The sequence below is a fragment of the Macaca mulatta genome, chromosome 1, assembly GCF_049350105.2.
Source record: "Macaca mulatta isolate MMU2019108-1 chromosome 1, T2T-MMU8v2.0, whole genome shotgun sequence".
Lineage (NCBI taxonomy): Eukaryota > Metazoa > Chordata > Mammalia > Primates > Cercopithecidae > Macaca > Macaca mulatta.
The window spans coordinates 114,866,163-114,879,112 of NC_133406.1; the positions used below are offsets into that span (position 1 = coordinate 114,866,163).

The window sequence follows — 12,950 nt, forward strand, 5'->3', positions numbered from 1 at the left end:
TTAGACTATGAAGAGAGACTTTCAGCCTTCTTCCTTGCTTAAGAAAGGCTTGTTACAAGACTGAAACCTGTTCAGTGGGATCTGTTTAGTGCCCCCTCCAGTTTGCTAGTTGTTAGTCGAAAATTATGCCCTACTATGCTAGCTTCTGGCCCTGCCTCTATTGGGCTTCCTGGCCTCCCTTCCTTTTGTTCTGATATGAGAGTTTCAATCAAGCGAATCCTACCTGGAGTAGAGGATGGGATATGTAAAACACCTGCAATGCATTTTTTGTTTTTTAAGAAATTGTCTCTTTTTATAGCAGGGGAACCAAGTTTGCACCATCTCCCATTACAGCAATGATATTTGGTCCCTGACTGTGAGTCAGGGCAAAGGAGGGGTACAGCTAAGAAGGGGCTCTCTCACTTCTTAAACTTTTTCCCAGATCCAGAGGGTTCACTTTCCCTGTGGAAATGCTGTCTCATGGTCATTATCCTAAGGGCAGGAGAAATCTTGTTTCTTCTTTTAGGTTCACCTGTATTTGTCAAAATGGCTCAACTCCTGAGTAGCATACTCAGTGTGATCGAGGTGTTTCACAAATATGCCAAAGAGAATGGGGACTGTGCCTTACTATGCAAGGAGGAGTTGAAACAACTGCTCTTGGCTGAGTTTGGAGACATCCTCCAGGTGAGATACACAGACACATAGCCCCATGGGATCAAGTGTGAATGACTCTGACACCTGCACCAGAGTTGGATGCATTGTTTTATTTGGTCTTGCTCCACCCTATAACAAAAGGAATTTCAGGCAGTTCCTTAGTAGTTCTCTCCCAGCATACACACAAACATGCGTGCACACACACACACACACACACACACCTCCTTGTATCTGAGTTTGAACAGGAGGGAGTATAACTTCAAGGTAACAGGGAATAATTTCTCAGATGAAGACCTAAGATTCATACCTTGATTTCTATATTTTAGTGCTATCCACACATCTTTTCATGTATTCATTCATTCAACCAATAAAGAGTCACTGAGCACCTGCTCTACGCCCCTAGGCACAAGGGATACAAACATGAATAAAATCAGCTTCCCCTCCTTCTAGGATCTCACAGTGCAGTGAGAAAAAAAAAGGAGGTAAACAACTAGGGTACAGCCTGTGATGGAATGGGATAACTTTGAAATGAATCAAATTAATTACTAATGGAGCTGATTTTAAATAAGTGTATCTACTCCCTGCTCCCATTGATCCAGCAAGGTTCTGAGAACAAACTGATCAAAGACTAGCGCCAAGTCCACACCACCTCAGATTAATGGTTTTTCAACCTAGGAAGGTCCATGCAGTACCTAATGGATTGAGGCATGAACACTAATACACATCTTAGTATGCACAGGAAAGCATCTGATTTTGCTCTTTGTTTTATCTCCTAACAGAGACCAAATGACCCAGAGACTGTGGAAACCATCTTGAACCTCTTAGATCAAGACCGAGATGGACATGTTGATTTTCATGAGTACCTCTTGTTGGTGTTCCAGTTGGTCCAAGCCTGCTATCGTAAGCTAGACAATAAGTCATATGGAGGCAGGACCTCGCAGCAAGAAAGGGGGCAGGAAGGAGCACAAGACCATAAGTTCCCAGGAAACACAGGTACACAACACAGACAGAGGCACGAGGAAGAAAGGCAGAACTCCCACCACAGTCAGTCTGAGAGACAAGACAGAGATTCCCACAGTGGTCAGCCTGAGAGACAAGACAGAGATTCCCACCACGGTCAGGCTGAGAGACAAGACAGAGATTCCCACCACGGTCAGGCTGAGAGACAAGACAGAGATTCCCACCACGGTCAGGCTGAGAGACAAGACAGAGATTCCCACCATGGTCAGCCTGAGAGACAAGACAGAGATTCCCATCACAGTCAGCCTGAAAGACAAGACAGAGATTCCCACCACAGTCAGCCTGAGAGACAAGACAGAGATTCCCACCACGGTCAGGCTGAGAGACAAGACAGAGATTCCCACAATGGTCAGCCTGAGAGACAAGACAGAGATTCTCACCACAATCAGTCTGAGAGACAAGACAAGGATTTCAGCTTTGATCAGTCAGAGAGACAAAGTCAAGACTCCAACTCTGGTTCTGATAAAAAAGTGAGTCACAAATCTACCAGGGGCCAGACTAAATGGCAGGGACATATCTTTGCCTTAAATGGGTGTGAAAAACCAGTTCAGGATTCTCATTATGGTCAGTCTGAAAGACTTGCACAACAGCCTGAAACATTTGGACAAGACTCTCACTTTAACCAAACAAATCAACAGAAATCAGGCTCTTATTGTGGACAGTCTGGGAGGCTGGGTCAGGAATTAGGCTGTGGTCAGATGGACAGACAAGACCAGAGTTATCATTATGGTCAGACAGACAGACAAGACCAGAGTTCCCACTACAGTCAGATGGACAGACAAGGCCAGAGTTCCCACTACAGTCAGACAGACAGACAAGGCCAGAGTTCCCACTACAATCAGATGGACAGACAAGGCCAGAGTTCCCACTATGGTCAGACGAACAGACAAGGCCAGTGTTATCAGTATGGTCAGACAGACAGACAAGGCCAGAGTTCCCACTACAGTCAGCCAGACAGACAAGGCCAGAGTTTCCACTATGGTCAGACACACAGACAAGGCCAGAGTTCCCACTATGGTCAGACAGACAGACAAGGCCAAAGTTCTCACTATGGTCAGACAGACAGACAAGGCCAGAGTTCCCACTATAGTCAGATGGACAGACAAGGCCAGAGTTCCCACTATGGTCAGACAGACAGACAAGGCCAGAGTTCCCACTATGGTCAGACAGACAGACAAAGCCAGAGTCCCCACTATGGTCAGACAGACAGACAAGACCAGAGTTCCCACTATGGTCAGACAGACAGACAAGGCCAGAGTTCCCACTATGGTCAGACAAATAGACAAGGCCAGAGTTCCCACTATGGTCAGACAGACAGACAAAGCCAGAGTCCCCACTATGGTCAGACAGACAGACAAGACCAGAGTTCCCACTATGGTCAGACAGACAGACAAGGCCAGAGTTCCCACTATGGTCAGACAGACAGACAAAGCCAGAGTCCCCATTATGGTCAGACAAATAGACAAGGCCAGAGTTCCCACTATGGTCAGACAGACAGACAAGGCCAGAGTTCCCACTATGGTCAGACAGACAGACAAGGCCAGAGTTCCCACTATGGTCAGACAGACAGACAAGGCCAGAGTTCCCACTATGGTCAGACAGACAGACAAGGCCAGAGTTCCCACTACGGTCAGATGGACAGACAAGGGCAGAGTTATCATTATGGTCAGACAGACAGACAAGGCCAGAGTTCCCATTGTGGTCAGACAGACAGACAAAGTCAGAGTTATCATTATGGTCAGACAGACAGACAAGGCCAGAGTTCCTGCTATGTTCAATCACAGACTGGGGAAATACAAGGGCAAAATAAGTACTTCCAAGGGACCGAAGGAACAAGAAAAGCCTCTTATGTTGAGCAATCAGGAAGATCAGGGAGGCTAAGTCAACAGACTCCAGGACAGAAAGGGTACCAAAACCAGGGACAGGGATTCCAGTCTAGGGACTCACAGGAGAACATCCACCAGGTATGGGAGCCTGAAGAGGATAGCCAACACCACCAACACAAACTCTTAGCACACATCCAACAAGAAAGACCACTTTGTCACAAAGGGAGAGACTGGCAATCATACAGTAATGAGCAGGGCCACAGACAGGCCAAGACCAGGCAGAGTCATGGTGAGGGGCAGAGCCACTGGGCAGAGGAAGAGCAGGGCCATCAAAGTTGGGATAGACACAGTCATGAGGGTCAGGAAGGTCCATGTGGGACACAGGACAGGCAAACCCCTGAAGATGAGCAGAACCATCAGAGACGAGACAGACAAACCCATGAAGATGAGCAGAACCACCAGAGACAAGACAGGCAAACCCATGAAGATGAGCAGAACCGTCAGAGACGAGACAGGCAAACCTATGAAGATGAGCAGAACCACCGGAGACGAGACAGGCAAACCCATGAAGATGAGCAGAACTGTCAGAGACGAGACAGGCAAACCCATGAAGATGGGCAGAACAGTCAAAGACGAGACGGGCAAACCCATGAAGGGGATCAAAACCGTAAGCAACAACATAATAGACAAAACTATGAGGAGAAAGAGAGATATCAAGGATCTCAGAATCAAAAATCCCAAGTGACCCAGAGAAGCTGTCCTAACAGAGAAAAATTCCACATGAATGAGGATGACCAGAGCCAAGGTTCACAGAAAAGACACACTGAGCCATCCTTCTATCCAACCCAGAGCAGTGGGAGGCCCCAAAGCAGAGAACAGCGTGGTCACCCTATCAAGGCAGCTACTGTTCCCAACCCCCTCTATGACTATGTGCAAGAGCAGAAATCCTATCGATACTAGTCTATGTGAGCACCAGAGGTAAAGCAACACAAAGGCAAAAAAGAAACCTATATGTTGAGTTCACCTTTAATTCTACTTAAAAGATCAAGAATGTATTTCTTCCCTCTATCCTCTGCTGTATCTACCTGCAAGGATGTTTTTGAGTACTAGTATTCATGTAAGGGCTTTTTGGTTTTTTGAGCAGCAATTCTAGGGTTTTCTGATTCAGTGAAATCTAGGTGGTAAATTGGGTGAAATAATCATATCTTAATGTTGATCAGTGTGGGTATTTAAATCATTTCCTGCTTTGACTTCTGAGACCTGGTTGAATCATTGAAAGGTAGAACAGTAGAACACTTCTCCCTAAAGTTCAGAAACAGAAAAGATATTCTGAAGATTTATATTACATCCAAGGATAGGAACCATAGGTTTGGTGAGCTTTGGATCCTGTGGATAAAACATCAGGAATTTCAAGCCTCATAGTCTAGACTAGAATGAAACTCAGTTCAAGGCTGCTAGGAGAGCCGAGAACATAGAGTGCATCTCTGATGTTTACTACATCTCCCATGCCAGGCTCTTATTCCACACCAGAGGGACTGTCCAATAGTGCCTATCACTAGAGCTGAATGAACCCATTCCAACTCAATACCTTTCTAGTTTCTGATTATACAAAACAGAGAGAAAGTATATGTCACATGTTTGCAAATTCCAGGGGATCAGAACTGTTGATCTATAGCTCCTAAGACCTGAAAACTCTTCTCAAGAAAATCTATGTGCAGATTAAGAATTGTATTAAAATATCTAATAAATAATTGATGAGCAATGACTTTCATGACTCCTTTCTTTCTTCACTGTGGGAAGATTGTGCTATTTTCACTTTTGAGCCATTTCCCAAAAATAACACCTTATTTCTTGATTTCTAAAATGTCTTTGTTCCCTGAGTTCCTGGGCACTGAAAAAAAATAAGAATCAATACAAAACAAAAAACAAAGAGTCAAAATGAAACTGATCTAAATATAATTTTCAGCTCCTCCTCCCTCTACTTAGTCATATTTTACCTTTACCACTCCCTCACTGCCGCATTCAAATTGTCGTTGAGTCTTCCCAACTCTACATCCCCATAACTTTTGAATCTCTTCTCATGTCTTCATCTCCACTGCCTTAATGGCCCTTCTCCTCAGTGGCTCCCCAGTGACTTGAGAAAAAAATTTACATCCCTCAATGTGTCACATAAGCCTCACTATCTGATCAGATGACCTACCCAGCCTAGTCACATGAGAGGCCCCTCCCAGGAGCATCCAATGCTCCAGTCACACCAAGGACTTAACCTTTTCTTAGTACACTTGATCTTTCATGAATTCATATCTTTGAATATGCCATCCCATCAGCATGGAATACCTCCCTGCTATTTTCTGCCTGAAAAAACCCTAGGCATCCTCTGGGTCCCAACTAAAACCTCACCTCTTCTAAGCAGCCTTTCTGGACACTCCAAACTCTGCTTTCTCTAAGTTCACACTCACTTTTGTTATATCATTTGGCCCACACTCTATGGTAATTTTCTCTCCTGGAAAACTGGGAATAAGACCGTATCTTACTCAACTTTGTACTGCTCAGCACTTAATATAGCCAGTGATGTCTAGTGGTACTAATTGTTTTTGAATAAGTGGACAGGTGGAGCAAATAAGTCTGGCTTTGTAATAAATTCAACTGGACATTAATTGGGCATCTACTGCATATAAACCACAGGGACAAACAAGAGAGACTGAATTAACTCCTCATTTAGTTATGGCTCAAGGAACGAAACTAACCTTTTTAGGTCTTTTAAACAATAAGGGCTTTACTGCCTAGAACAATAAGGACTGAATTATTAGAAATTAGAAATCAACCCCAGGGACTATTGAGTTCAATACATTACCAGACTTGCAATCCAAAAATCAGAAACATGTGATTCAGAAGCCTCTGACATTGCTGCCAAAATTGCCTATCAACCTGTCTCTATAACCTTATTTACAAAAAAAACAAAAAGCCAAAATCTTGGTGTGATGGTCTCTAACTCACTTTCACCTTCCAAATATCATGCAAATATGCTTAATTGGAAAAACATTAATTCACATCTAGAACTCTAGCTGCAAATAAGTCTAGGAAATATAGGAGGAGATAGGAATGTTGTATTTACCATAGGAAGAATATGATAACTCATAATAATAGCTGCTTTCCTGAAGAAAATAAAAATATAGTAAGACCAATATATACAGCAAACAACCATTATGCAAGGCACAATGTCATAAGTATAAGAAAATTACTGTTATGACACCAAGGATGTAAGTAGCTATACCTAGAAGGACTGCGAAAGAGTCCTAAGAAGGACTTAGAAGAAAGGCATCTAAGCTAGGACTGTGATCCTGGGGGACAGAGAAAAATGCAAAGGGCCATGGCTTGTCCTGGGCCTCAAGATCAGTGAGAATGCCCATATGTTGGCTGCTGTTTAAATGACACATGTGTTCATGTGTAGGAAGAGTCTCCTACACAAATATTCTCTGTAACTTAAACTCTCCCCAGCAAACTAAATCAGAAGGTGGAGAATCAGGGTGAAAGAACTCAAAATCTGGAAGCTGCTCAACAATCAGTGCATCATCTACATGCCAAGTCCTTTTGTTTCTGTCTCAAAACACAAAACAGCCCAAATCCATGATTCTTTTCATCTCTACTCCCGTCATCCCACTCCAGGCCACCTCTCCTAGAATACAGCTTCCTGATGGGACTCCCCATCCCTTTTAAAAAGGTAGACCACATTGTGCCACTCCCTACTTGAAATTCCCAGTAGCTTCCCTCCACATTGAGAATAAAATCCAACTTTGTTCTCAGGACTTTCCTATAGGATGGGGCCCTGCAAAGCCTCATCTTTCACCATTCTCCTCTGCATCACTGTTTTCTAATCACTCTGGCCTTCTTCCCATGATTCTAGCAGGACAAGCTGATCCCCACCTGGAGACCTTTGAACTAGCTATTTCTTTGATCAGAATAGTCTTCTTCTCAATCTTGGTGTGGCTCAATCCTTATTTCATTCAGGTCTTGGTTAAAAAGTTGCCTCGTGAGAGAAGCTTTCTCTGGCATTTATTCTAAAACGGTATCACCCCAATCACTCTCTACCACATATTCATCATTTGTGCTGCCAATGTTCTTAACACTTTTCATATTTGATACCTTGTTTTTATGTTACTCATTTATTGTCTTTTTCTCCCTACTGGAATGTAAGGCCCATAAGAACAAGGATTTTGTTTGTCTTGTTTGCTGCTGTAATCCCTGCATTTCAGACAATATAGCTTGTCATGATGTACATCCAAAAAATAAGTGTTGGTTGAATGCTCATAGAAGCCCTCCATGATCTGGCTTCAGTGTACATTTCCAACTCAGTTTCCAACAATGCCCCTAGACTCCAACTTAACAGGATAACTTTCTAGCCTCCATGTCATTGCTTATACAATTTCTCCACTTAGATGCAGTCCTGATCTTTGCCTGCCAAAATCCTACCCATTCTTGGGACTGATGTCACCTTCTGCACCTATCATCAGCATAGAGCTTATCAGATTGCGTTGAAGCAAATTTTAAACTCATCTGTTTCCCATCAAGCAATAAGGTCCCAGAAGACAGAAATTGCATCTTATTCACAGTTGTATATTTCACATCAAGCACAGTGACTGACCAATTATATACATAAAGTTGAGATTTAAAATTTTAAAAAGACTTACATTTAAGACCTAGTTTTACCACTTACCAATTTTATGATCTTAAAAATTTGTCTCTTTAAGTCTCAGTTTTCTCATCTGTAAAACGGGGTTTAAAAATCCAGTTTAAAAAATCAAAAATTAACAAGTGGAACCCAATCAAACTAAAGAGCTCTTCAGAACAGCAAAAGAAGCTGTGGACAGAGTAAATGGAAAACCTACAAAATGGGAGAAAATGTTCTCAAACTATTAATCCAACAAAGGTCCAATACTCAATATCTGTAAGGAACTTAAACCAACTAGAGAAAAACAAATAACCGCATTTAAAAATTGGCAAAGAACATGAGCAAACACTTTTCAAAAGAAGACATACAAGCAGCCAGCCAACAAACATGAAAAAATGTTCATCATCATTAATCATCAGAGAAATGCAAATTAAAACCACAATAAGATACAATCTCACACCAGTCAGAATGACTGTTATTAAAAAGTCAACAAATAACTGATGCTGGCAAGGCTGTGGGTAAAGAGAATACTTATACACTGTTGTTGTAATATAAATTAATTCAACCACCATGGCAAGCAGTTTGAAGATTTCTCAAAGAACTTAAAACAGAGCTATATCCCATTACTGGGTACATATCCAAAAGAAAATAAATTCTTCTACCAAAAAGACACATGCACTTATATGTTTATTGCAGCACTATTCACAATAGCAAAGACATGGAATCAACCTAGATTCATATCAACGGTGGATTGGATAAAGAAAATGTAGTACATATACACCATGGAATACCACACAGCCATAGAAACAAACAAAATTGTGTCCTTTGCAGCAACATGGATGCAGCTAGAGGCCATTATTCTAAGCAAATTAATGCAGAAACAGAAAACAAAATATGACATGTTCTCACTTATAAGTGGGAGCTAAACACCGAGTACACATGGACATAAAGATGGGAACAATATACACAGGGGACCACTAGAGCGGCGAAGGAGGGAAAGAAGTGTGGATTGAAAAACTTCCTGTTTTGAGCATTTCCCGAGTACTAAGCTTGGGTACTAAGCTCAACACCTGGATGATGGGATTCATACCCCAAACCTCAGTGTCACACAATATATCTATGTAACAAACTTACACATGTACCCTCTAAAGCTAAAATACAAGCTGAAGAAAAAATTCCAAAGTTTAAAAATTCCAAAGTTTCTTAGAGATAAATACAGATGATATACACAAAAGTGATTTATAATCTGATCGCTCCTTGCTCATTTACCTGGTATGTATCATCTTTTCTTCTCCTAAATTATTTCAATAGAACCTTAACTAATACATTTTGATATGATTTGGGTGTGTGTCTCTTCCAAATCTCATGTTAAAGTGTGATTCCCAATGTTGGAGGTGGGGCCTAGTGGGAGGTACTTGGGTCATGGGGGCAGATTCTTCATGAATGGCTTGGTGCTGTCCTTGTGGTAATGAGTGAGTTCTCACTCCATGAGTTCATATGAGATCTGGTTGTTTAAAAGAGCCTGGGACCTCTTCCCTCTCTCTTTTGCTCTGTCTCCTGCCATGTGATATGCCTGTTTGCCCTTCACTTTCCACCATGACTAAAAGCTTCCTAATGCTTTCACCAGAAGTAGATGCTGGCATCACACTTCTTGTACAATCTGAAGATTTATCATCCAAAATAAACCTCTTTTCTTTATAAATTACCCAGTCTCTTATTATTTCTTATAACAATGCAAAATGTACTAATATAGAAAATAGGTACTGACAGTGGGGTGTTGCTATAAAGATACCTGAAGATGTGGAAACAGCTTTGGAACTGGGTAAGGGGCAGAAATTGGAAGAATTTAGAGGTCTCAGAAGAAGACAGGAAGATGAGGGAAAGTTTGGAACTTCTCAGAGACTTGCTAAGTGGTTGTGACCAAAATACTCATCAAAATATGAACAGTGAAGGCCAGGCTTATGAGGTCTCAGATGGAAATGAGAAACTTATTAGGAACTGGAGCAAAGGTCACCCTTGTTACACTGTAACAAAGAGCTTGGCTGCTAGGGATCTAGTATCTGGTAGAAGAAATTTCTGAACAACAAAGCATTCAAGATGTGGTGTGGCTGCTTCTAACACACTATGATCAGATATGAGAGCAAGGAAGTGACTTAAAGTTGGAACTTCTAATTAAAAGGAAATCAGAGCATAAAAATTCAGAAAATTTGCTACCTGGCCCTGTAGTACAGAAGAGGCTTTTCAGGAGAGGAATTCAAGCAGGCTGCAGAGTAACTACTTGCTAAACAGAAGTGAATGCCTAAATGGAAGTATATTGCTAATAGTCAACACAATGAAAAAAAAAAAGCCCCAAAGCTATCTGAGAAGTCTTCAGAACAGCTCCTCCCATCATAAGCCCAGAGGCCTGGGAGGAAAGGATGGTTTCAAAGGCCAGGTCCAGGACACTGCTGTGCTGTGAAGCCTCAGGACACTGCTCCCTGCATTCAGGCTGCTCTGGCTCCAACTGGGACTCTAAGGGCCCCAGATACAGCTTAGGCCCTGCTCCAAAGAGTGCAAGCCATAGTCTTGGAGGTGTCCACATGGTGTTAAGCCTGCAGGTTCACAGAATGCAAGCATTAAGGAGGCTTGGCAGCTTCCATCTGGATTTCAGAGGGTGTATGGGAAAGCCCAAGTGCCCAGGTGGAGCCACCAGAAGCTTAAATTCTGAGCGTGGAAAAGCCACAGGCGCTCAATTCTTACCCACGAGAGCAGTCACAGGGGCTGCACCCTGCAAAGCCACAGGGCCTTGGGAGCCTGCCCTTTGCATCAGCGTGCCCTAGATGTGGGACATGGAGTTAAGGATTATTTTGAAACTTTAGGGTTTAATGCCTGCCCTCCTGGGTTTCAGACTTGTGTGGGGCCAATCCCCCTTTTTTTGGCCAATTTCTCCCTTTCAGAGTGGGATTTTTTGTTTGCTTTTTGAGATGGAGTCTCATCCTGTCGCCCAGGCTGGAGTGCAGTGGTGTGATCCTGGCTCACTGCAACCTCCACCTCCCGGATTCAAGCAATTCTCTTGCCTCAGCCTCCTGAGAAGCTGGGATTACAGGCATGCGCTATCATGCCCAGCTAATTTTTTGTACCTTTGTTAGAGACAGTGTTTCACCATGTTGGCCAGGCTGGTCTCAAACTCCTGACCTTGTGATTCACCTGCCTTGGCCTCCCAAAGTGTTGGGATTACAGACATGAGCCACCACACCTGGCCAAGGAATGGGAATGTTTACCCAATGCCTGTGCCACCATTATATATTGGAAGTAAGTAACTTGTTTCATATCTTCCAAGCTCATAGGTGAAAGGAACTTGTCTTGAGTCTCAGGAGAGACTTTGAACTTTGGACTTGAGTTGGAATGAGTTAGGACTTTCTGGGGCTTTTGGGAAGAGATGATTATATTTTTCAATGTGAGAAGAACACAAGATTTGGTGGGCTAGGGGTAAAATAGTATGATTTGAATGTCTGTTCCCTCCAAATTTCATGTCAAAATGTATTCCCCAGTGTTGGAGGTGAAGCCTAGTGGGAGATGTTTGTGTCATGGGGGCATATCCTTCATAAATGGCTTTGTGCCCTCCTGGGTAATGAATGAGTTCTCATTCTGTTAGTTCATGTGAGAGCTGTTGTTTGAAGGAGGTTGGCACCTCCTCCTCTCTCTCTCTTGCTCCCTCTCTTGCTATGTGGTACACCTGTTCTCCCTTTGCCTTCTGCCATAATTGTAAGCTTCCTCAGGTTCTCACCAGAAAGAAAGTAGATGCTGGCATCATGCTGCTTGTACAGCCTGCAGAACCATGAGCCAAATAAACCTCTTTTTTTAAATGAATTACCCAGTCTCAGGCACTCCTTTATAGCAACACAAAACTAACACACATTTCTTCAAGAAAAGGTTCATACCTTATTCTGTATATCATTGTATCACCTAGAATAGTTCAGGTAAATATTTGGTGGATGCTTGCCAAATCAAATTCAACTGAACAGACTCTCTCCATCACATCATGACTCTTTTCCTCCAAGTCTGGCACCCCCTTTCTATGCCCACTGTCATATCCTTCTGGTAATGTTGCTTTCATTCACCTCTCCTTCTCCCAATACATAGTACCCAACATTTTTCTCTCTCAGATTTCCTGTGCACCACATCCCAACAAGCCTCACTTAAAAAACACCCCTAAAAGGTAGCTAGGTTTCCCTCAGCACCACCAATGCCCTCCCTGAATTGTAAGATCTCCGGTTGTGACCATTCTATTTTCTCACTCCTTAGACACTTCCTGACTTCTTCTTCTCCTTTGGAGTTCAAACCCAACAATTCCTAACCATCAACTCCTGGAAAGTCCAATTCAAAACTTATCTTCTCTAGTCATCCCTCAGTGACAAATCCTTCTTTCTACTGTTGATTTTCAGGTACTCTGACTGAACTGTGTACATTTTTCTTTCTGATGTCAGCATATACAAGTGTTCTTCTGGTGTTTCTGTTATGTATTTCATCCTTCCTTAAAAAAAAAAAACGGTAAGGTCATTAAGAAGCTGACATGTCTCCTGTTTTCTTTGAGAACCAAGCAGAAAATGAATTTGCACCATTTTTATTAGCTAACTTATTATGAGACTTACTAAGGCAGTAGGAGTATAACTTGAATTGAGCATTTCCTGAGTACTTACTGTTAAAATACAATCTCTTAAAAAGTAACATGCATTCTTAAGAGAAACAGGCACTGAAAGCAACAATTAAACAAATACCAAAACCCCCTCTCACACCACTCACAAAAATTAACTTGAAACGGA

The 12,950-nt window shown here is 42.5% G+C and overlaps 1 protein-coding gene across 1 annotated transcript; it reads left to right on the forward strand.

The window, feature by feature from the left end:
- The first annotated feature begins 2,275 nt into the window (after nucleotides 1–2,275).
- RPTN (repetin) lies at nucleotides 2,276–5,241 on the forward strand. The gene has a single exon (XM_028848091.2). The coding sequence runs from the start codon at nucleotides 2,352–2,354 to the stop codon at nucleotides 4,437–4,439; it is 2,088 nt and encodes a 695-aa protein (XP_028703924.2). The 5' UTR covers nucleotides 2,276–2,351; the 3' UTR covers nucleotides 4,440–5,241.
- The last annotated feature ends 7,709 nt before the right edge of the window (nucleotides 5,242–12,950 follow it).

Bases quoted from the DNA above. Each gene is read 5' to 3' on its own strand.
- RPTN (XM_028848091.2), top strand. From the start codon at position 2,352: ATGGACAGACAAGACCAGAGTTATCATTATGGTCAGACAGACAGACAA.